We start from the raw sequence: 21688 nt of genomic DNA, 5'->3' as shown, positions 1-21688 counted from the left end.
CTGCTGATTTGTCAGCTGCACATTCAAGCTGCCAATCTCCTGTTCTCCCAAATCCCAGAGGATTCAGGTCAGAAGATTGAGGACGTTACTGAAGTTCAGTGAAATTACTGTTATGGTCTTAAAACGCTTTGTTACATGGAGCATTATCCTGTTGAAAGTGGCTGTTCAAAGATGCTAAATTGTCCACAAAGTGATGCACATGGTCTAGACTCTGTAACAATACTCCACCTCTACCATCTGACCAGCAGAAATCCAGACCCACTGACCAGGTCATGTTTTCCAGTGTGGGTGAGTCTGAGTCCACTACAGCCTCGGGTTTCGGATCTTGTTGACAGGAAGTGGAACTTGATGTGGTTTTCTTCTGCAGCTGTATTTCTTCCACCCCCATGTTGTTGACTCTCTAGCTCCTCTGCTCACCACATTGTTATTTCAGTGGCTCCAGCTTCTCTGCCAGCTGCAACCAGACTGTTCAATCTCCTCCTCGACCTCTCTCATCACTTTTGCTAATTTATTAAGAATAAAAAATGTAAAATATCACATCAGTATCCAGACCTTTTCCTCAGCACTGAGTTAAAGCTGACACATAGGAGGAGACACAATGGAGAGAAATTCCTTGAGGACATTTCCATAAGGTGCACTGTCTTTGCCAGGCCTCAAGCATCATCAGAGACTCTTCAACCTGCTACTTCTGGAGATACTACTCCTTAACCACTCACACCTCCAGATTCCTGACAAAACTTTATCCAAGTACCCTATAGCTATAACCTATCCTGAACATGTAATACCACTACTATAATACCATTTGTTTTTGTATAGACTATAATTTGTCCACTTGTCTGTAGTTTTATCTTACTGTAGTGGATACATTTGTTTGTTGTATACTGCAATGACAATAAAGGCATCGAAGAACCTGGATTTCAGAAGCTCCTCTCAGGCTCAGTCAGGTTGGATGGGCACCATTGGTAGATGCCAGTTTCAGGTCTCCATTGATGTTCGATTGGTTTCAAGTCAGGACTCTGCCTGGACCACTGAAGGATGTTACTAGGATGCTACTAGTCACATTTACACAGTGCTGTCCTGTCATACACAACCCAACAGTCTGGGTTTCAGTATCTTGACCATAGGAACTGGGGATCAAACCACGACCTTCTGATCAATGAACAACCTGCTCCAACCCCAAAGGCAAGGCAAAGCAAGTTTCTGAATTATATCAAAGTGATAATGGTCACACCAGATACTGACTGGTTTTCTGACCCTCCTGACCCCCCAAATACAGTAAAACTGCACATTTAGAGTGGCCTTTTATTGTGGCTAGCCTAGGAACAACTGTGCAATATCATGCTGTCTCATCAGCATCTTGATATGCCACACAGGTCTGTGAGGTGGATGGATTTCGGCAAAGGAGAAGTGCTCACTAACACAAGTTTAGACAGATTTGTGAAGAATATCTGAGAGAAATAGACCTTTTGTGTACATATGTACATAGAAAACATTTTAGATATTTGAGTTCAGCTCATGAAAAATGAGAGCAAAAACAAAAGTGTTGCTTTATATTTTTGTTCAGTATTTGTCTCTGACATGGGGTGTGGAGAAAAATTGTAAGAACTCAAACATTTGATTGGAAAAATTCATTTAAATGATTTCAGGATAAGTTCACTAGTGTCAGAGTCATGTGCTCCAATACAGCAACCTGAAAGTACCACAACGTAAAGAATGATAGAATACCAACAACATGACAAAGCAATTAAAAACAAAAAAAAGATTTTTATTAACAGTTTAGAAACACAACATTTTTGCGTCTTCCATTCCTGCCTTTACTTATATTTCCCAGTTCCACTTTCAAATAATCCAGAGTGCTACAAACACAGAAGCGCAAAACTCACCCACACTTTTACTCCAGAGCCCACAACCCCTCCCTGTTCTGATGACGGGGGTATAAAAAAAAACAAAAAAAATATGGAGTCAACACCCGGGCAAGAATGTGCACCACAGGGCATGTCGAGGTAAAGAGCAGTGACAACACTTAACACACCACCTCCTCTATGATGTTCAGTAGCTTGTGAGACTTTGAAAACATTTTGTCTGCTGTCACTGAAACACATTCAAGCACTTGTCAAAGTTTCTATTGGCATTAGTAGAAAAACTAATTCATGAGCCATTTTGGTTTCCAACGACTGATGGTCAGCAGACATGTGGAGACGCTGTTGAAATGTTTCCCTATTTGGCAACTCAGTTTTATGACCAGCTCTTGGTCTGCACAGGAGAACCTGAGCAGTCAAACACCAACACTAACGGCTACACCATGGACCCAAGTATGTGCTTCTTTGTTTTTTTAATTTTCTTTTTTTTTTCTTTTTTTGAGGTAATCATGATTCTTTTCAGTAAGTTATTACATTTTATCTCTAAGTGCTGGTGGTGAGTATGAATTTAAGGGGCCATTCACTAGTAAACAACTTCCATCAAGTGAGCAAAAAGAAAAAAGAAAAAAGAAAAAGGAACTGTACTGTAGGTGACGTTTCCCTCCAGTGGATGTGTTGTACTGTAAACCTCCTTCTGCACGTGAAGATATGATGCAGCAGCATTTCTGGTCGTGATGTGGACATTCTCTTATGTTTCTCCACAACTGACACAGATGTTTTAATAGAAATGAGTCTGTGATTTGACAGATGCTTTTGAAATGTTCAGTGAGAAATAATAGTGCGACTTGCATCAGTAGTTATGAGGACAGATTCACCAGCAAGTTGTTTTTCATTCAAACCATCAGACTTACAATACAGTGTAAACCGTATGTATGAGAGATGTGCTTCCACATTTTCTACAATGTACAGTATCAGTCTAAAGCTTGGACTCATTTCTTATTCATTTGAATTGGAAAGTGTATCCAAACTTTAGCCTGGTGCTGTATATGGTATATTTAATTATCAGAGGTTGGGGAAAAAAAAGAAATCTGTCCTCCTGAGGACTCTAGTGCACTTAACTCAGTTCCCATGTATAATGAATAAAGGGGAGGGCGGGACAAACACTAACCTCACAACAACACATCGTAGTTGAGGATACAGTGCAGAGGATCAAACAGGAAGTGAAAAGTTCATGAACGTTGTGAATGACGATGTCTGTCTACGGTTATTTCAGTACGGACATGCACGGCTCCTTCTGCGTCAGCATCGATCGGATCATTTGTTGGATGTGAGGAGGTTATTTTGGTCTGGACCATGCGTCAATCAATCACAGCTCAGACACAGTCTCAGGGCTTCGTTTTTTTGTTAAACCGGTTCTTTCTCCACAAAAAAAAAGACAGAGGAGCCGAACGGCACAGGAGACACAGGAGGGACGAGGTGAGTGGTCTCCAATCCTTTTCCCCTGAGCTTCCAGCAGTTCAACAAACGGGGCACAAAAAACAAAAAAAAAACAAAAGGAGGGTGAAAATAAAACTCAAATGGAAAAAAAAAAACAGAGCGAGAAGGAACTTGAACATTTATACACTGTCAATAAATAGTGATTTTTTTCCCCCCAGTTCCAGCTGTTATAATTCATCCTCTATGTGGTTGTTCTCAGATTGGGCATTCTCCACTGGAGCTGAAAATGAGGACAGAGATGGAGAAAAGGAAGTGAATGTGTGTGACATAACATCACCTCTGTTCAACAGGACAAGAGCACAAACTCTGTGGACTTTCAACTACAAGCTTAGTAACTCCAGCCCACATGTACTGATTTAACAACAGGAGCTGAGGCCTTGAGAAGCTGGAAGTGAAACTGCTGCCTTCTTTATCTAGAGGCTTGTCAGAGTGTAAGATGAATGCTCAGGAATGTAATACAACATTTTAACAAATGCAGAATTTATTACTTTTCAACAGGTGTCACACCAGAAACCACACACACACACACACACACTTCACATCTCTGTTATCAACAATGAAACTATCTGACCACAGTGCTCAGCTTCTGTTAGCCAATCAACAGGCAGGTCAGTTGTCAATGTTCAGGTGCATCTCATTAAATGAGAATATTGACAGTCTTCTCCATGATAGTGGAGCTACTGGACCAGACTAAGATAAGGGACCATTATAGGGCTCAGGAAACCTTTGCACTTGTTTGGAGATAATCAGCTGATTAGAGTGTGACATCATTAGGTTACAATAGTGAACTTTTTCACTATTTTCTCATTTATTGATTTACTAAATGTTGGGTTTTCATTAAATGTAAGCCATAATCATTGTAATTAAAATAAATAAATACATGAAATGTTTTAGTCTGTGTGTAATGAATCTATATAGTATGAGTTTCTCTATTTGAATTAAACTACTGAAATGAATGAACTTTTTGATGATGTTCTAATTCATTAAGATGCACCTGTATTTGTGTGAATGAAAGGGAAAGTGAAAGAAGGATACGATCATGTAAACACACGTGGTCCAGATTAGAGTGCTGGAATAAGAGAGTAATGTCACCCATTGGTCAAGCAGAAAGTTGGTCACGCACCTCCTGGTGTCGGGATATGGTTGGCATTTCTACATTGTTGGTGAACAAGTAGGCTAAGTGTGGTATTTTCAATAATTTAAGGACATTTCTAGATCACCCACATTAATAGCATCATCCTGGACCCTTTAACGGATAAATATTAACAAATAGTGAAATAAAAAAAACTGTTGTCTACATTAATGTTACAATCTACATTTTGAAATAAACAAATTATAAGCATAACTTAATATGACCAAGTTGCCTAAAAGCAAAAACACAGCTGTTTTCATCAATTTACAAGCAAGTGGGCAACACACAATAATGGGCTCTATGCACAGCTCCACTACTTCCTGAACTTAAACCAGCTCCTTTATTTCCTGTCTTACATTATTGGACAAACTGATGTGTCTGACCATTGTGACTACTCAGACACTTTCTGGGAACTTTTGCAATACCCATATCCCGCCACTAGGGGCGCATGAGGCTTATTTCGGGACTCAATGAAAGTGATGTTACTCTCTTATTCCAGCACTCTAGTCCAGACCACCTCTGAATGTGACCTCAGTGATCACACCAGTATTCAGAGCTCGACCACAGATCAGCTGAGATGGATGTTAACAGCAGGTCTGAACAGGGTCTAACTGGTAGATCAAGCCTTCATCATGTGCAGCTGCTGCAGGACACTGTGTTTGCTCTGAGCAGTGAGCAGCTGGAGTTGACACATCATTAGGGATGGGTACAGTTTACACTCACTAACTCATACCTGACCTGACCTGGGCTGGGACTGACATTATTACTGGACTAAGTGTGAGGACGATCCTGCGGTGATATAATGATCCAATTGTGTTGACAGTGTGCGTGTGTGTGTGAGTCATTTCTCAGCCTGTGGTTCAGTGTTGTCTAGAGCGTTGAGATTATTTTGTCCCCTCTCTAAAGTTCTCCTTCATTATCAGCGACAGGTGTGGCGGACCGACCTGTGGTTGTCGTTTCTTCTGTGGGCTCTGATTGGCTGTCTGAGTCTATATGTACGGTGCTCTCCTCGGTGGGCGGATCGTCGCCCGGCTGCGCCTCCTCTGGCGTTTCTGTGTTTGAATGAAAAGAGACATGATCGTTATCACCATGAGCTTGTTTTCAGTCGTACTGCAGCTGGACGTGTTGTAGTGTTGGACCCACCACTCTTTGAGTCTGTGCTCTCCTCGGTGGGAGGGATGACCTTCTCCTCAGCTGTGCTGTTGGCCTTGCTGCTTTTCTCTGAGCTGGTGCTGTTCTTGGCCTTGGCTTTAGCCTTGGGCTTGGCGAACTTGGCCTTGTTGAGCAGGTAGTTGACCTCTCGATCCAGCAGCGCCAGCTTGGACTCGATGTCTTTGGACAGAAGGATCGGCCGCTCTTTTGGAGAGCGTTTGTCCTGCTCTGCCACCGTCTGGTTTTTCCACGTCTGGAAGACACAGAAGTTTGACTCATGAGGATCCGTTTACTCGACACAAGCAGGACTAAACCAGCCTGGAGTCTTAGGCTTCAAAACTACAGATTTATAGGGAAACGCCTGAATGGCCTGAATGTATGGGACATGTGAGAAGATGGCATCCAGTTACATTATGAAAAATGTGTTGTTTTTTTTATTTGACCCTTACTAGAGCCTGAAAGTCAGAGCTCTGCTGCTATTATTTTTTATTTTTAACCTGTTAGTGAGAAGAAAGGCAGAGGACAGAGGAACTTTCAGGCAGAAAATGAAAGAAAATGTAAAACAAATGAAAACAGTCAGTGCATTTAAGTCGAGCTAGGCCCAGTTTACATGTAACAGGGAAAATCGAATAACTGACGTTAAGCTGCGTTGTTTCAGTGAGTTAGGGACACCTGTCTGGTTGGCTTCTCTATCACCTAAATAAACTGATATATTACAACTTAGAGTTCCTCAGCCACAGATCCTGAGCGGACGCATCGGTCCGGGTCAGGTTCAGGTTCAGGCTCAAAATATATACAAATGACTCGGGTTGTGTCGCTTTCTTTCTTTTTTTTTTAAAACACATTTTCTTGTTGGTTGCTCTGTTGAAATGCACTGAATCGGCGCTGACGCATCAGCCCAGGCTCTTTTTTTTTAATTTTCCTGGCCGGTTCAGGCCGGCGTCTCTGCTACACTTTCTGCCGTCTCTACTGAACATGCATTGTCCAGTTTCAGTCAGATTAAGGCGTATAAACATGCAGAAGAAAACCGGTTTCCAGTTGCATTATCCAGTCAGATCTGTAGAAGTCCAGTCTTAGTCGGACTAACATGCACTTCAGTTGTCCAGTTATGGTCAGATCAAGGCCATAATTTGTTTTTTTCTACTGTCATGTAAACGTACTGAGTGACTGTGACCCACTGTCAGTGGTGTGAGGACCATGTGACAGCACCAGGAAGTAAATAAGTACATTTTACATCTTTAAATCAAGTACTCCAGTGCTATAACTGGTAAGAAAGGACACTGAAAAACTTTCACTCATATTGAGGAACTATTGAGCAGCAGGATGACTTCACCACCTACCGTTGTTTCATTGATGACTTTTTCCAACATGTTCAGCTCAACCTCAGTAAAGATCTGGTCGTCCTCTGGGATCAGTTTGGCACTCCTGTAAAACAAAACAAAAACACAACAACCATGACACCACGTTCACTTGGCTGCATTAAGTTCCTCAGCTTCTTCCAGTTTCTTCACACCGACCTGAGGAAGAAGCTGGAGGTGTTGAGCATGCTCTCCAGAGCGGCCAGGCGGTCCGGCCACTTGCGCCGCTCCTCCACCCTGAAGAACATGTCCTTGCACAGGCTCTTGAGCTGAGACAGCCTCTCCCTCAGCTGCTTGGTGGTGGCCGAGTAGCCGTCCTCGTCCATCCACTCGGACGCCTCCGTCAGCTTGGCCGCGATCTGCTCCTTCTCCTCCTCCGACACCACCAGCTGGTAGTCGTCCTGGTACAGCTTGTCCTGGACAGATCACATGCTGAGGTCAGGGATTGTTTTTGGGAGGAGGCACTGGTGACCAGGTGTCATATCACTGGATGCAGGTGACTGCGACCATTACTTAAAGGGATAGTTCAACATTTTGGCAAATTGGCCCATTGCCATAATCCCTATAGTTTTAGCAGCAGGTTTGTTACCTTTAATTGTCGGTGCAAGTTATTTTTAGAACAGCGGAGCAGAACCGCTAGCTGCGCTACGGACATTAATGAGATTTCTTGGTTTCCCTCATCAAACTCATCAAATACACAATCCAACAACTCCACAACACTCTGGTGGACAAGTTGTGACCTGCACATTCACCACGCTATGAGATAATAACAGAATGTTACCAGACAGAGTTGTTTTCGAGGTAAATTCATGCAAAACCGCTGATCCCGTCGGGGGCAGTTTTTCGGCAAGCAGCCACATCAGGGCAGGCACTTTTTTTTTCTTATTACTTTTTTGGCCAGGTTCAGGCCGGCTTCTGTGCTACACTCTACTGTTGTGAAGCATGCGCACATGCATTGTCCTGTTTCAGTCCGATTAAGGCGTATATACTGTACATGCAGAAGAAAACCGGATTCCAATCACATTATCTGGGTGTTATAGTCGGATTTGGGGATGTGCAGTCTTCGTCGGACTAAAAAGTGCATTGTATTGCTTTGTTGTGTTTTTCTTTTGTTTTGTATCTATACTTTTATATTTGTCTATTGTACTTGTTTTTATAAGACCGAAAAAAACACATTAAACTAAACTAACGCATTTACATGCACTTCAGTTCTCCAGTCATAGTCGGATTAAGGCCACAATTCGGTTTTTCTCAACTGTCATGTAAATGTGAGGAACACTCAGCCAGAGGCAGACTGTCCTCAGGTTGTCCACGTGTCCCATTCTCGAGGACACCTTGACATAATTTCGCTCACTGGGCCTCAAGAATGAACTGAACCACTTCTGAGCCATAAATCAAGTCTTTCACACAGCGATTCTGACAAATGCGTAATATTGTATATGACACTGGACAAACAGGGATGTGAACTCCTGGCAGAGTCAGCCAACTGCGATGTAGATTCTCCTGCTTTTATATTACACGATCGAACATCCTGGAATAATGCTCGACTTCTGAGTGCTTGTTTAAAAAATAAAGAGCTTCTGTTTCTTACCTGTGCGTCAAAGATGAAAGCTTCCAGGCTGTTCAGTGTCTTTTCCCGCTCCTGTTTGGCCAAGTCTCTATCTGTCAGATCCTGCAGCCTGAAAACATACAGAGACCGGTTTTAGCAAAAAGACCTGAGAACCAAAACAACGACAACAGAGATGAAAATCACTACTTTACTTTTTTTTAGAGGAAGCGAGGTCGTCTGCAGAGGGATCAGAGATGTCATTGATGACCAGTTTTGCTGTGATTTCCTCTGTGATCTTGGACTTTTTCTGAGGTTTCGCCTTCTTCTCCTCCTCCTCCTTCTCCTTCTCTGCCTCTGCTGTTCCAGATTTCTCTCCATCCTTCTCCTCCTTCAGCAGCAGGGACATGGTTACTTGTGTTGTTTATATAGACAGATTTACACCAACTTATGTAACACTCTCGCAAGTGTTTTCTCGGAGCGATTACGTGCGATGAATCTTACTTTGGCATCGCTCTTGCCGGCTGCCTCCTCCGTCTTCTCTTGGCTTTTCTCTTCCCCTCCACTTTTCTCAGACTCGTCCTGCTTCTCCTTGGCGGCCTCGTCCTTCGGGGCCTCGTCCTTGTCTTCCTTTCCTGACTCCGGAGGCACTTCCTCCTCATCCTGGACACAACAAACCGGGGGACAACATCAGCTACAACCTGTGTGAGTGATGTAACCAACACTTATGTGTGTCGGCGCAATGTAGCCCTGATGTTGCAGGCCGTACTGTTGTGCTACGGACACAGCTGCAGTTACCTGGACGGGTTCAGTTACATTTGGAGCTGGTTCTGAGGATCCTCCTCCGAACAAGGTGGAAATGGTGTTCCCCAGTTCTGAAAAACAAGTATGGGTTCAGTTATGTAATGAGTCAAATATACAGTATGACACAACAGGTTTCAGCCCTGCAGGAATCAGTCAGAAGGTTAATGAACCCTGAAACCTGATGTAATGTTCATAAACAGACCAGAGTTCACACACCCCATCACCTCCGACGTGTGTAGAGTGTGTTTGGTTATATGGGAGGGAGCAGCCTGGTGTCGTTACAGGTCATTTGATTTAATGGAGGTAATGGCAGGGTGTGTGATTACACAACACTGGGGCCAATCAGAGGCCACTGATTCCTCAACATGTGGCCTGCTGCCTTCAGACGGAGCAGAAGATAGAAGAAGATTTCACCGAGCTGTGGAGACTCAACACATCAATACAGGAAGCTATAATAACATTCCTGCTCTGAGCGCATCATGACATTTATTACATGTTGTTTTGTGATGGTTTAACAATTTTCAGTTTAACTATTATTTAGTGAATTATTCAGAATTTAGTCGTCAAAAGACAGTGTCATGAACATGTTTCAGAACTTTGTCTCACTTCACACTGCCTATACTTAAGTTTTCTATGCTGCTGAATGTGGTTGCTTCCTGGGAGCAGGTGCAAGACACGAGGACAGAGCAGCTGAGCAGCACTACGTCTTCAGGGCGGACTGGAGGCTACAGTGAGCAGGTGTACATGCGCACTAATAAAACGAATAATCCGTTAATGCCAATAATATGTTTGATGCGTTTGCATGATCTTCAAAGAAAATGTTTTTTCAACTCGGTGGTGGAAGGAAAAGGTGAAAAGCTTTCATACGTCGAGAGGGAGAGGGAGTTGCTGTGTTGATAGAGTTCTGTGATACTAAACGGCATGGCGATTGTCTGTAAAGCTGTGTGGAGTAATGAGCGCGGTCATGAGCCTGTGTGCGTCCTGCCGTGCCTCTAGAAATGCGACTGGCTAAAGCTCTACACACGGAGCCACACTCTGTCACCTCTGCCCTGCTCCGGCTTTGTTGCTACGGTACCCCGAGACTCACTCTCACAGTTTTACGCTGCAGAAACCACTTCAATTACTTGTGGTTTGTTGGTTTATCAGTTTGCATGTAAACACACTCATTGCTATGCAGCAAAAGCAAAACTTGGAACTGTCTCCTTTAACGAAGTGCCTGTCCCTCTCTCCCCTCCTGTGCACAGCGTGATGGGAACTAAAACACCACACACACGGACAAAGCTGATGTCATGTTAAATACCACATGGTTGCTCACGTGCAATACCTACTAGTTAATGTGGACTCCTCTTCTTTCTCCTCCACTATTGTTTCAAAGACAGACTCCACCTGTGAGTGACAAATACAGAGATGATGTATTAATTTCAATGATTGGTACAAATGAATTCAAGTGATTCATAAAAACAAAAGCTCATTTGAAATGTATCCCATGGAAGCTGTACAAGGTTATTATTGTGATGCATAAATCCTTTGGTTTTCATTGTTATTAATCTTCTTTGAGTAAAGCCCATTTTCTTGGAGTCAGTTGTTTTTGGCTTCAGTTCAATAGGCTTCACTGACCTCCATGGCAACCAGGAGGGACCGGGTCCAAGTCCAGACCAGTGTGTCTTATATAACAGAAATGAGTTTAACCCATGATTCAGATGTGTCTAAGAAGAGAAGAGGCGTTCTGCTGCTGTGTGGTGCAGCAGAGACGTTGAAGCTCTGTCTCAGAGACTTTTACCACTGTGACTGTTAAATGAAGAAGCTGCATCAGCGAAAAAGTGGAACTGACCCGGTCCAGCAGCAGGACTCCACTCTCATCCATGTTGAAATGGGCTTTGATGCCTTTTGACTCTGCGTCTGTGTGTTTCTGGAAGCTGCTGCCCACTCCAGACAGTTTGACTGTGGTCAGGTTCGGAGAGCCGAACACGCTGCAAGACACAACCGACAGAGACATTAGACAAATAAATTCAATAGCTGTGGCGTACATTTTCTTTAAGTTATTTTCTCGGCTTTTATCTTACAGTATATCTTTTTTTTTTATAGAAATGCCATGAACATTAAAGGTTTGTGTTTTTTTAAGAGCTAGTGTCGACGCCAGCAGCTGTCCAACCTGAGATCTTCCTGACTCAGGAAGCTGAGGTCGCCGTAGTTGATGTTGAAAGCAAAGTCGTCGCTGTAGCGGTTGAATGTGATGACCTTGCGCTGTGGGTAGGGCGCCATCCTCTGGAACAGGATACGCTTGTTCTGTTTCACGGTTTTGACCCCCTCCTCCTCCGTTTCCCTGCTGAACTCCACCTGATGGAATAAATTATATGCAGGCAGCGTTAACAAGAGTGGTGGTCAGGATTTATTTGACTTTTGTCCTGCACGCCTTTGTACAATAAGAGATACTAAAAGACACAGCATTTTGGACACATGATGGTCCCCATATCTGAGTGTTATTAGAAGACAGTCGACTGTTAAACCAAAGGGTTACCACTTAAACTAATGCTTAATAGTGTGTACTTATTATAAAGGGATAGTTCAACATTTTGCCATAATCCCTATAGTCAAAGCAGTAGGTTCGTTACCTTTAATTGTCAGTGCAAGATATATTTAGAACGGCAGAGCAGAGCCGCAAGCTGCTCAGAGCTACGCTACGGAGGCTAATGGGATTTCTTGGTTTCCCTCATCAAACTCATCAAATACACAATCCAACAACTCCACAACGCTCTGGTGGACAAGTTGTGACCTGCACATTCACCACGCTATGAGATAATAACGGAACGATAATTCTGTATTTAATGCTTAACTAATGCTTAATAGTGTGTACTTATTCTAAAGTGTTACCAAGCAAAGCTTCACCAGTGGTTTTCTAAAGTCATTTAAATTCATCTCAGCAGCCAGCGAGCCACCTACTGACCTGAATGGGGAAGACAGCTGCGTCTCGGACCAGGAAGGGTTTGACCTTGAAGGCCTTGCTGAGGGCGGCGGCCTGGTACACGGCGCCCATGGCTGCTGCCTCATCTGCATTGATGTTCTTCCCCAGCTCCTCTCTGAAAGGAGAAAGTGCACGATTAACAAAGTGCAGGTGTCCTTGCCGCGAGCGCGCTCACATTTTTGGAAGTGAAAGTCATTCAGACGAGCGCAGCATCTCTGCGGTCGACACTTACTTCCCCACAGCTTTGAGCAGCACTTCCTGCACTTTGGGGACGCGGGTGGAGCCTCCCACCAAAATCACCTGCTCTATTTCATCCTGGTGGCAGAAAGAGGAGAAATGTGGGTCACAGCGGCGACACAGACATCCATTCACTGACACTGATAAAACATGATTCTGCCTGACAACAACACGTATATCTACACTGTCATCTACTACTTTTATTACTTCAGTGGGTGTTCAACATGTATTTTCATTGAAAAGAAAGAGGTGGTCAAAAAGTCTTGGGTAACACTTTATAATAAGAACACACTATTAAGCATTAGTTAAGCATTAAATACTGAATTCATCATTTATAACACATGAATACTCATTAGTATGTAGTTTATAAACACAGTTTAAAATGTTTTACTCATCATTGATAAGCACTATCTGTATTTATAAACACACTAATGAGTATTCATGCGTTCTAAATTAAGAATTCAGTATCTATTAATGCTTAATAGTGTGTACGTATTACAAAGTCTTGGTTTTAGAAAAGTCATCGGTCCGTGTGTGTATTTTAAACTATCCCAGAATGCAAGTATCAACAAGAGGAGCTAAAACAAACTTTACTCTACAAGTGTTTTTTTATCACTTCATAAAGTTTTGATGATTTTTCAGGTGAGAAAGTGAGCGCATATTTAAAAGCACTTGAGGACCGTCCTAACATGGGGAGACCAGTGGTCACATCAGTAGCTCGCTTTCCTGCTCTTTTGGGATGGTTAAATCTTACTCAGTACTATTTTTACTCAGACTGTTGTAATAAAAAGTCATAAATTCAGTGGTGAACTCAGAACAGCAGCATATCAAACATATACGAGTGTGTAGTCTACTGTAGATATGATCTCTCCCCTTCCTGTCTGATCTCTTTCCTGCCTCTACGGTGACAAGTGCCTTAATCTGCCCAAAGACATCATTAAAGTTTCATCGCATCCCGTCATTTGAGACGATCTGAGAATACCGACCAGCTTCATCTCCGCGACGGCGAGGGCGTCCTGCACCGGCCGAGGGACTCTCTCGAACAGATCGGTGCACAGCGCCTCAAACTCGGCCCTGGTCACCTTAGATTTGAAGTCAATGTCATCCATCAAACCTTCCACCTGCGGGAAAAAAAATATTTACTGCAATGGCTCCGGGAGGATCACTGAGATGATATCTCACATCAAAGAGTGAATTTAGGCCTTTAAAATGTTTGATTGAACAAGCAGCAGGATGGACTGAGTCTCTGCACCGACCTGGGCCATGAAGTCCACATTTGCACTGAGCACCGTCTTGAGCCTCTGGGCCTCTTTCAGCAGTTTGGCCATGGCGCGGTGGTTTTCCCTCACGTCTTTCTTGCTCTTCTTCTGCTCGTTGAACAGTTTGGCCAGGTGGTCCCGGAGCCGCAGGTCCATCTCGAAGCCTCCCAGCCCACGGTCGAACCTAGAACCAGAACCAGAGAAGTCTGCTTAGGGAGCGTTTGTGAGGACTGAATGACCAAATCAGCCCTACAGTCAAAAGATGGAAGCATTTACTGGCTTTTTGTCCACATGAAATATCTCTAATCCTTATCTGTAGATGTGGGAGGAACATTTCAGCTCCACACATCAATACAAACTAAACTAAGAAATGGCAGTAACGCCACAGAGCAGGTAAGACAAATTATTATGTTGATGCCAGCGATAGACTGTAATGGACTGGATGGATATTGACATGTTGACACGTTGTTAGTGTGTTTTTGAATTGATTCTTCCAGTTTTGAGTTTCAGACAGGATGGGTGATGGCGCCTCACATGAAGAGGTGTCAGAGGCTGCTGAGAGTCACTGAGGTGGCGGGCCTCAGTGACTCTCAGCAGCCTCTGACACCTCTTCATCCACTAATTAAAATAGTTCCCAGGTGTCTTAAAGACATGTCTGTCACATGCTTTGGTCAAAATACCACAAGGATCAAACATCACAGCTCTTTTCATCCTCTCAAAACAGCCCTGTTCAGAACGGCTGGTTTCAGTGCCTGTCCCTTTAAATGCAAATGAACCACTGCTTGCCCCGTCCCTTCTACTAGTCCCAGGTAGGGATGGGGTTATGCAAATTCGAAACCTAGATACATCACTGGAAGATAACTGAGGGAACAGCTCAGAAAACCACATGGATTTCAATCTAGGGAGCCTGAACATTACAGATTTTTGTCAATTCTCACATTTCGGGGTCAGAAGACAAGACAAACACCCAAATATATGTTAAAGATCCTTCAATAAGTGATATTTCTATAATATGTCCCCTTTAAAGGTTCTGACTTGCCCCTCTGACCAATCACAGAAGGTCAAAAGTGGGAGCTATTGGTTGTCAGTCATTTATGCAAGTGCTTCCTACCATCTACTGCTCATCTCTCACCAAGACTTCACTCCACTGTTATCTGTTGTTGCTACGGCCAGATCACAGGATAGCAACCTGATTCCTGCGTTGGCTGAGGGAGTGAGGATGCTGAGTGGAGTGTAACAGAGCTCTGCAATGAAATGCTCTTCAATCTGTTAACTTCTACAGACAGAACGAAGCACTGAGCAGGATACTGCAGGTGTTCAGGTTAGAAACTGGGGCTGGTTAGGATTTTCAGATTGCACTGAACACACTGTGTTAATGTTGACAGTAGAATCTCAGTATGACAGCGTTTCATCTTGATGAGTGCTCCTACACTTCAGCATTTCTCTATGTTTCCACTCTTTAATTCACTTGAAAGCACTTTGTTTGAAAAGTGCTCTATAAATAAACTTATCATGATATCTGGCCATTTTCAGTATCAGCTAAGGAGATAATACTTTATGAAACTCATTACTTGATGAGCTGTTATTTCTCCATTCTTACTTTCAGAACAACTACAGTTCTTTGTACAGTGGATGTGTTTCACTATGAACATTTACATTTTTATCTCATACAATCAGAGTTCATGTCAGAGCTGTCAGCAGACACCACTCACCCTTCAGCCAGTCACACTCCTCATAGACCCACAGCTGTGTCTTTAGTTATATTGCCGTTAAGGCTGCACCTTCTGCCTCTTCAGCATGTTTACACTGGACCAGACACTGATATGATGCTGCATCCTGGCTCTGTGACCAGTCCTGGCAGAACGGTGGACCAACGCCTTCTAGACTGAGCTGAGACTGTGTGGCGTGCGAGGAGCAGCTTTCCAATCAAAATGCTGCCAGCGCAGCTCTGGATTAACTAGCTAGGTAGTGGGTTAACATGTGTAAGCTTGTTGAGTGAAATAAAAGAAGACGTTGGTTGTTGTGTCTGTGTTTCTCTACAGAAGCCTCCACTTGGTTGGTTCATGGTTACAGTAGCTCTGCTCGGCTGTAGCTAACACGAGTTAGCAAACGTGGGCTGCTCTCATGATGAATGATGAAACACACACACAATATTCACAATATTATGGTATATTTTAAAAGGTTAATTCAGTTCTTCTGTTTAAGTATGTATTGGTTACATTATTCATATCACTTTATTTCATTGTTTCACTACAACTTCTTAATTTAATATTTCCCTTCTCAATACACACAACAGAATAAACTTTAAAATGGGAATTTGTCAATGCACTGGCCTAAAGCTGCCACCTCTTCTCTCCTTGTCAGTTTTTTTTTTTTAGATGTTTTAGAACTAGGCTGCAGAGCGACAGGGTGCCACATTATACAGAGGAAACACTTTACTGATGTAAACTCACCCAACACCTCGGATCTGTAACTGGGGCTGAGTGCCAGACTCCTTGGTTTTGACGGTCTGATAAGTGACGATGGTGGCGGTGGTGCTGCCTGAGCCCATGTCATAGAACATCACATTCTGCAGGAGGAGAAGAGAAGAGGTTCACAAAGTTAAACATCAGCCTCGTAACAGTAATTCAAATAAATGAGTGTAGATTACAATTGAGGATAAAGGTGGCATGCATCTTTAGCTTTAGGTGGCATTCAGTCCCTCTGTCTTTTTTGATTTGCTGATCATTTTGGCTGTGTTACAGCTAAAGGTATGGATTTCAGCAAGAAAGTTTCTATTTTGAAATCTAATGTCAGTTACTCTTACAGGTCATTTGTACACTGGTAGTCTGGTAACACTTTTTGCATCCTTTCGGGTCCCTCATGTCCAAAAATGGACGCACAAAAGAACTGCTATAAAATCATCATATATGAATATTTCTTTCTGCTTTTTTTTTTTTTTTTTTGCATAAATCTCTTAAGCCACTTCAGGTCTGCTCAAAACTACCAAACATTCAATCATTTTCAGAATTTTAACCCCAAATCCCGAAAATTAAAGAACATTTGGTAGTTTTGAGCAAAGCTGAAGTGGCATAAGAGATTTAGGAAAAAAAAAAAAAAAAAAGAGAGAAAGAAAGAAATCTTGATATATGATGATATTATAGCAGTTCTTTTGTGCATCCATTTTTGGACGGCATTTTTGGATTGAAAAACAACAAAAACAACATGTGGTGCATCTGTTTTAACCCTCTGACTTCTCAGTCTCAGGTTTAAACCCATTAGTTTTTGTTACATTAAAAAGAACCTAAGAAAAACTCAAACAAGAGAAAACTGTGTGTTGGTTCAGGGACTATTTTCAGTGGTGGATTTACACACATACTCTGGTGAGTATTGTGGGCAGCAGGATGAGACCGAGTCAAAATAAACAGTGTGTGTTCATGGTGCTGGAGGAACATGTCGCCCGCAGCAACATTTCAACCATTAAACAGCTTCTGGTAATAATTTAGCTCTGAGGCTGAGAGGAAGAAGACATGTCGACATGGTTTACAAGCTGCAGAGGTTCTGTAGAGGGTTGGTAGGACCAATCACTGCCCTCTGTCCAGGACATGTTTGAGAAACCTGAACATGGTCAGAGACTGCTCACACCCTCTCTGCACTTCCTTCCAGATGTTGCCCTCAGAGAACCGCTGTCACAGCATCAGGCTGCTCCACAGCTGTCTGCCACAAGCTGTGAGACTTTGAAACAAAAACTGAACTTCTCGAAGAAACGTTTTATCTTTTTGTTCTGACCTTGGTAAGAACAAAATGACAAGAAAGTTTGATTTGATTTGAATAAGATACACCAAGTCAGTAGTTATTACCAGAATACAGTTACTGTTCGTTTGTGTCTGCTCATGGGATTTGTTGACAAAAGGAGACAACAGACAACTGTTGACAAAAGTAAATGAAGAGCAGTGCACCTTCGATGTGTTATCGATGTCTTTCCTCCTGAAAACGCCGTAGTTCAAGGCCACAGCTGTGTTGTCGTTGATGAGCTGCAGGACCTTTACACCGGCCATCTGTGCAGCCTGCAGCACCGCCCTGCGCTCCGCCTGGTTGAAGAAGGCTGGGACGGTGATCACCGCATCTTTGATTGGTTGTTCTGGAGATTAGGATTAAAAAAATATATATACTATATCATGCTTGACATATTCAAATATGGTCACACAATGATGCATCTTTTTCCTGTTGAGTCCAACTGACCTGCAAAGTCCTGAGCCAGTCCACGAGAGTAATTGAGCATCATGCCAAGGAGCTCCTCCGCTGAGAACTGCGACTCTCTGGAAGGAACAAGCCAGGTTTGATTCCTCTGTTTTTGTCTAGGATATAGCTTATCAATCATCTTATTGGAAAAGATTCTGAATGATCAGTTAAAAACTAACACATCTACATCAGAGAGCAGCACAGCCTGATACAGCCAATTATGTCTCCGCTCTGTGACAAAAGATGTCCTTTATGCATTGACTGTGTAATGTGAAGTAGGGGACGGATGAAGAAGACTCACTCTGAGTTTTTAAAGTAGACGGTTCCTCTCTCCTCGTCCTCCTGCAGCTGGTGCTCAGGGAAACGTTTCTGGTAGAGAGCCACGTGGGGGTTGTTGTGTTTTTTGCCCAGGATGCTTTGGAGGTGCCGATAAACTGTTTTAGGGTTCTTCACAGACTGAAATATACAAAATATGTGTGGATTAATGACATAAAGAGAAAACGTTGGCTCCATTTTGAAGGGATTTGGCTGTGAAATCGATACTCATATTCAACTGACAATCTCTAAGATGCAATTTAATGAATTTAAAGAACGTGCCGTACCACTCCTAGTGCATTGTCTCCAAAAAGTCTTTCATTTTCTTTGAGACATACAACTGTGGGCGTTTTCCTCCTCGACTCCCTGAAGAAAAACACGACAGACAATAATGTTAAACTCTGAAATGTGACATCACATTGTACTCATCGGAGCATTTCCTTCAGTTACACTTCCTCTAACATCCAAATCATGTGTGGACTGCCATTGCGTCACGTCAGGACAAACACTCAGTCACGCTCACCTGTTGAGGACGATCTCCATGGGCACGCCAGGTTTCACTATCGCCATTTTCATCCACTCACTGCCCAGGTCGATTGACATGACAGCCACCGTCACTGTGAACACAGAGACATGAAGCTGCTGAGGCGCAGGGGAAACACCTGACATCCTGAGGTTTCACCACAGATGCACCCTATTTATCTCCAAGAGCTGATCAATAACCACTGTGTGTGCGTTCACCAGCACCGCACTGTGTGTGCACCACTCCAGTCAATACTTCATGTCGGTTGGGTGCAGAGCTACAGACTAACTTTTTTTTTTCTTTTTACTAGGAGCACAGTGGCCCCTAACTTCAAATTTTAGGAGCACAAACTGAAATTTTAGGGGTGCACTCTGTAAATGATGAATATTCACATTTATTTACATTTATTCACATTATCTTTTCATTCATTCATTCATTCACGCACATTGGCCTGCCACCTTTCATGACGGATTCCCAATTCTTTGAGTCGTCTCTTCCACTTTTCACCAATGTTAAAAAAAACAACGCAATTTTACTGGTTGCACATGCGAAAGTGGATGAAACATTTACTTGCAATGTCTTAAATTTTAGGGGCAAAGCCCTGGGTCGTCTGCAATAGGGCTGCAACTAATGATTCTTTTCGTTATTGATTAATCGATTAGTTGTTTGGTCAATAAAATGTTAAAAAATGTTGAAAAATGTCAATTAGTGTTTCGCAAACCACAAGGTGACGTCCTCAAATGTCTCGTTTTGTCCACAAACCAAAGAGATACTCATGTATTGTCATAAAAGAACAAAGAAACCAGAAATATTCAACATTAAAGAAGCTGAAATCAGAGAATTTGGACTTTGTTTTCTTAAAAAAATACTCAAACTGATTATTCCATTATCAAAATAGTTGATTTATCATTTATTATTATTGATTTTTGTTCAATTAATGGATCAATTGTTGCAGCTCTAGTCTGCATACGTAGCTAGGTCACATTACCTGTGTGAGAAGGCAGCATCGCCAGAACGAGGCAGAACAGAGCAGCCAGCGCCAGCTTCCTCTCCCCCATGGTGAGCAGCTACAGAGATGAACACATGAAACAGAGGGTGAAAACATGATCATCAGAGTGAATGAGTCAGATCCTCAGCTCTGATGTGTCTTTTACAGGACTTTTCATCACACACTCCTATCAATACCAAACACTTTGTTAATGAATGTGTGTAACCTTGACCCCCCCCCCCCCTGTGCTGCAGCTCTCCGTCCATCTGTGGCAGGTGCAACATCCTCACCACAGCTCCAAACTGGGCCAGTTGCATCATGTTCACTTTACTGACAGATGTGCAATCACTGTTCACATTCACTTGTAGCTCTTTGATGCTGATGTAGCTGTGATTACCATAGAGCGGTGCCACTTGGTATTGCCATCCGTGCCCTTTGGCCAATGATATGCCAAGCACAGCGCACCTGGTCCCACCCACATAGGTGTGCAAACACGTGGCATTTAAACCTTTGTCAAGCTTAAGGTGTTGCTTAGGCTTCGGTATTTGCATGTTTTTTATATGTCTGTTTACTTTTCTTTTTTTTTAAAGACTTATGCAAATGCACGCAGGAGCCACAGCTGTCCATTCAACCACAACAGTGTGTGTGTACTGTATGTGTGTTTTACGTCCAGGGAGACAGAGCAGCACACACCGCATAGAAACTTCTAGCCCCGGTGAGCCAGTGACGCATGAATGCAAAATGGATGCACAAGTCAAAACCGTGATGATTAAAAAAGCATGAGTCCTTCAGCTTCTGAAAATGACTTGTGTGAGCCGGTAGGTCAGAGGAGAAGTTGCTCATGTGTGTGTGAGATAATGGGCTAAGTTACAGACTAACACTAACGTTACAGCCGGTGTTCACCGTTTACCTGCAGCCGCTCCAGTCGGAGGGCAGCGGGCGGTGTGTAACATCTGTATCCCGGTGTGAACTGCAGAGAGAGCAGCCCCGCTCCCCTGGAGGAAGCAGCGGTGAACTAAGTTGACACCTCCTGGCTGTTAGCTAGCTCGGTCACAGTCACACAACCATCAGGAGGAGAGCATGACAGACGCTGGGGCTGTGGCGGCGGCAGCAACTTAACTTACCTCTCCCGGGGCGGCGCGGTGGTTCAGAGGGTGTAGGGGCTCCCAGCGGCCTCAGCGGCTTATCGGCTCACTTTCCTGGGTTATTCTGGAGTCACAGCCTCTTTGTTGTCACGCTGGCTAGTTTTTTAGTTCCCCCTTATCACCGGCTTGCTCTCGGCGGTCGGGCCCGGAACGCGGCGTCACCTCATTGGATCCAGTGAAGCCGCTGCCGGAGGAGGAGAGGCGCCGGGCTGCCCGCACTCAGACAGGCTGCGTCCGGCTGGCGTTTCACAATAAAACACCCAGGCAGACCGACAGACAGCCGCTTTATCTGTTTTAACCGGGTGCCACACTGAAAATAAAGAGCGAATACTATCAATATTGATCGAAGTAACGACACAGCGCATTTTATACACATGTTTCTTGTCAATTACAATCTCTAAATAAAGTTGTATACCCATTTTAATTGATAAAAGACACTCCAGGGCCAGTCAGGGAAATCTCCTACATACAAGCAGCACACGTCTGCTGTCTTGGATGAAAAAAAAAATAAAAAGTCATTTCACAGTTATGTAACGACAATATCATTATTAATAGTATTTATTTCTTACAGTGGCCCTAATAGTCCATAGTAGTGGCAGACAATGTATGTGCTCTTATTTCGAAAGGAAAGCCTGTCTGTTTCCGGTGGGTTACTTCGGTTGTCTTTATGAATGGTGCAACAACAAGCGA

The 21688-nt window shown here is 43.3% G+C and overlaps 1 protein-coding gene across 4 annotated transcripts; it reads right to left on the bottom strand.

Annotated features, from left to right (window-relative positions):
• Positions 1-1744: 1744 nt before the first annotated feature.
• hyou1 (hypoxia up-regulated 1) lies at positions 1745-21166 on the bottom strand. 4 transcript variants are annotated; one of them, XM_085798679.1, is made up of 24 exons: positions 20978-21166; positions 19854-19932; positions 18866-18959; positions 18630-18708; positions 18329-18483; positions 18028-18104; positions 17745-17926; positions 16260-16375; positions 13804-13990; positions 13534-13668; positions 12543-12625; positions 12293-12425; positions 11501-11685; positions 11180-11318; positions 10677-10734; positions 9343-9419; positions 9049-9207; positions 8760-8935; positions 8590-8677; positions 7158-7414; positions 6981-7065; positions 5632-5893; positions 5433-5540; positions 1745-3576 (listed from the first exon to the last, which is right to left on the bottom strand). In XM_085798679.1, the coding sequence occupies exons 2-24, from the start codon at positions 19921-19923 to the stop codon at positions 3524-3526; spliced, it is 2958 nt and encodes a 985-aa protein (XP_085654805.1). In that variant the 5' UTR covers positions 19924-19932; positions 20978-21166; the 3' UTR covers positions 1745-3523. The 4 variants fall into 4 exon arrangements, with proteins under 4 accessions (XP_085654805.1, XP_085654804.1, XP_085654807.1 ...); XM_085798678.1 differs by having other exon boundaries at positions 11501-11665; positions 12270-12425; positions 19854-19930; positions 20979-21166; XM_085798681.1 differs by having other exon boundaries at positions 8760-8932; positions 11501-11665; positions 12270-12425; positions 19854-19930; positions 20979-21166.
• Positions 21167-21688: the final 522 nt, after the last annotated feature.

The sequence above is a fragment of the Trachurus japonicus genome, chromosome 14 (assembly GCF_045865225.1).
Source record: "Trachurus japonicus isolate A0001 chromosome 14, Traja_1.0".
In the NCBI taxonomy this organism is placed as follows: Eukaryota; Metazoa; Chordata; class Actinopteri; order Carangiformes; family Carangidae; genus Trachurus; species Trachurus japonicus.
Note: the sequence above shows the minus strand (reverse complement) of the source record. Positions and strands in the feature narration are given on the sequence as shown.

Bases quoted from the DNA above. Each gene is read 5' to 3' on its own strand.
- hyou1 (XM_085798678.1), bottom strand. From the start codon at position 19,923: ATGGGGGAGAGGAAGCTGGCGCTGGCTGCTCTGTTCTGCCTCGTTCTG. The intron at 17,927-18,027 runs GTCAGTTGGACT...CCTAATCTCCAG, and splicing joins ACTGGCTCAGGACTTTGCAG to AACAACCAATCAAAGATGCG. The intron at 11,666-12,269 runs CTGAGATGAATT...CAGCAGGGAAAC, and splicing joins AGTAGGTGGCTCGCTGGCTG to GGAGGAGGAGGGGGTCAAAA.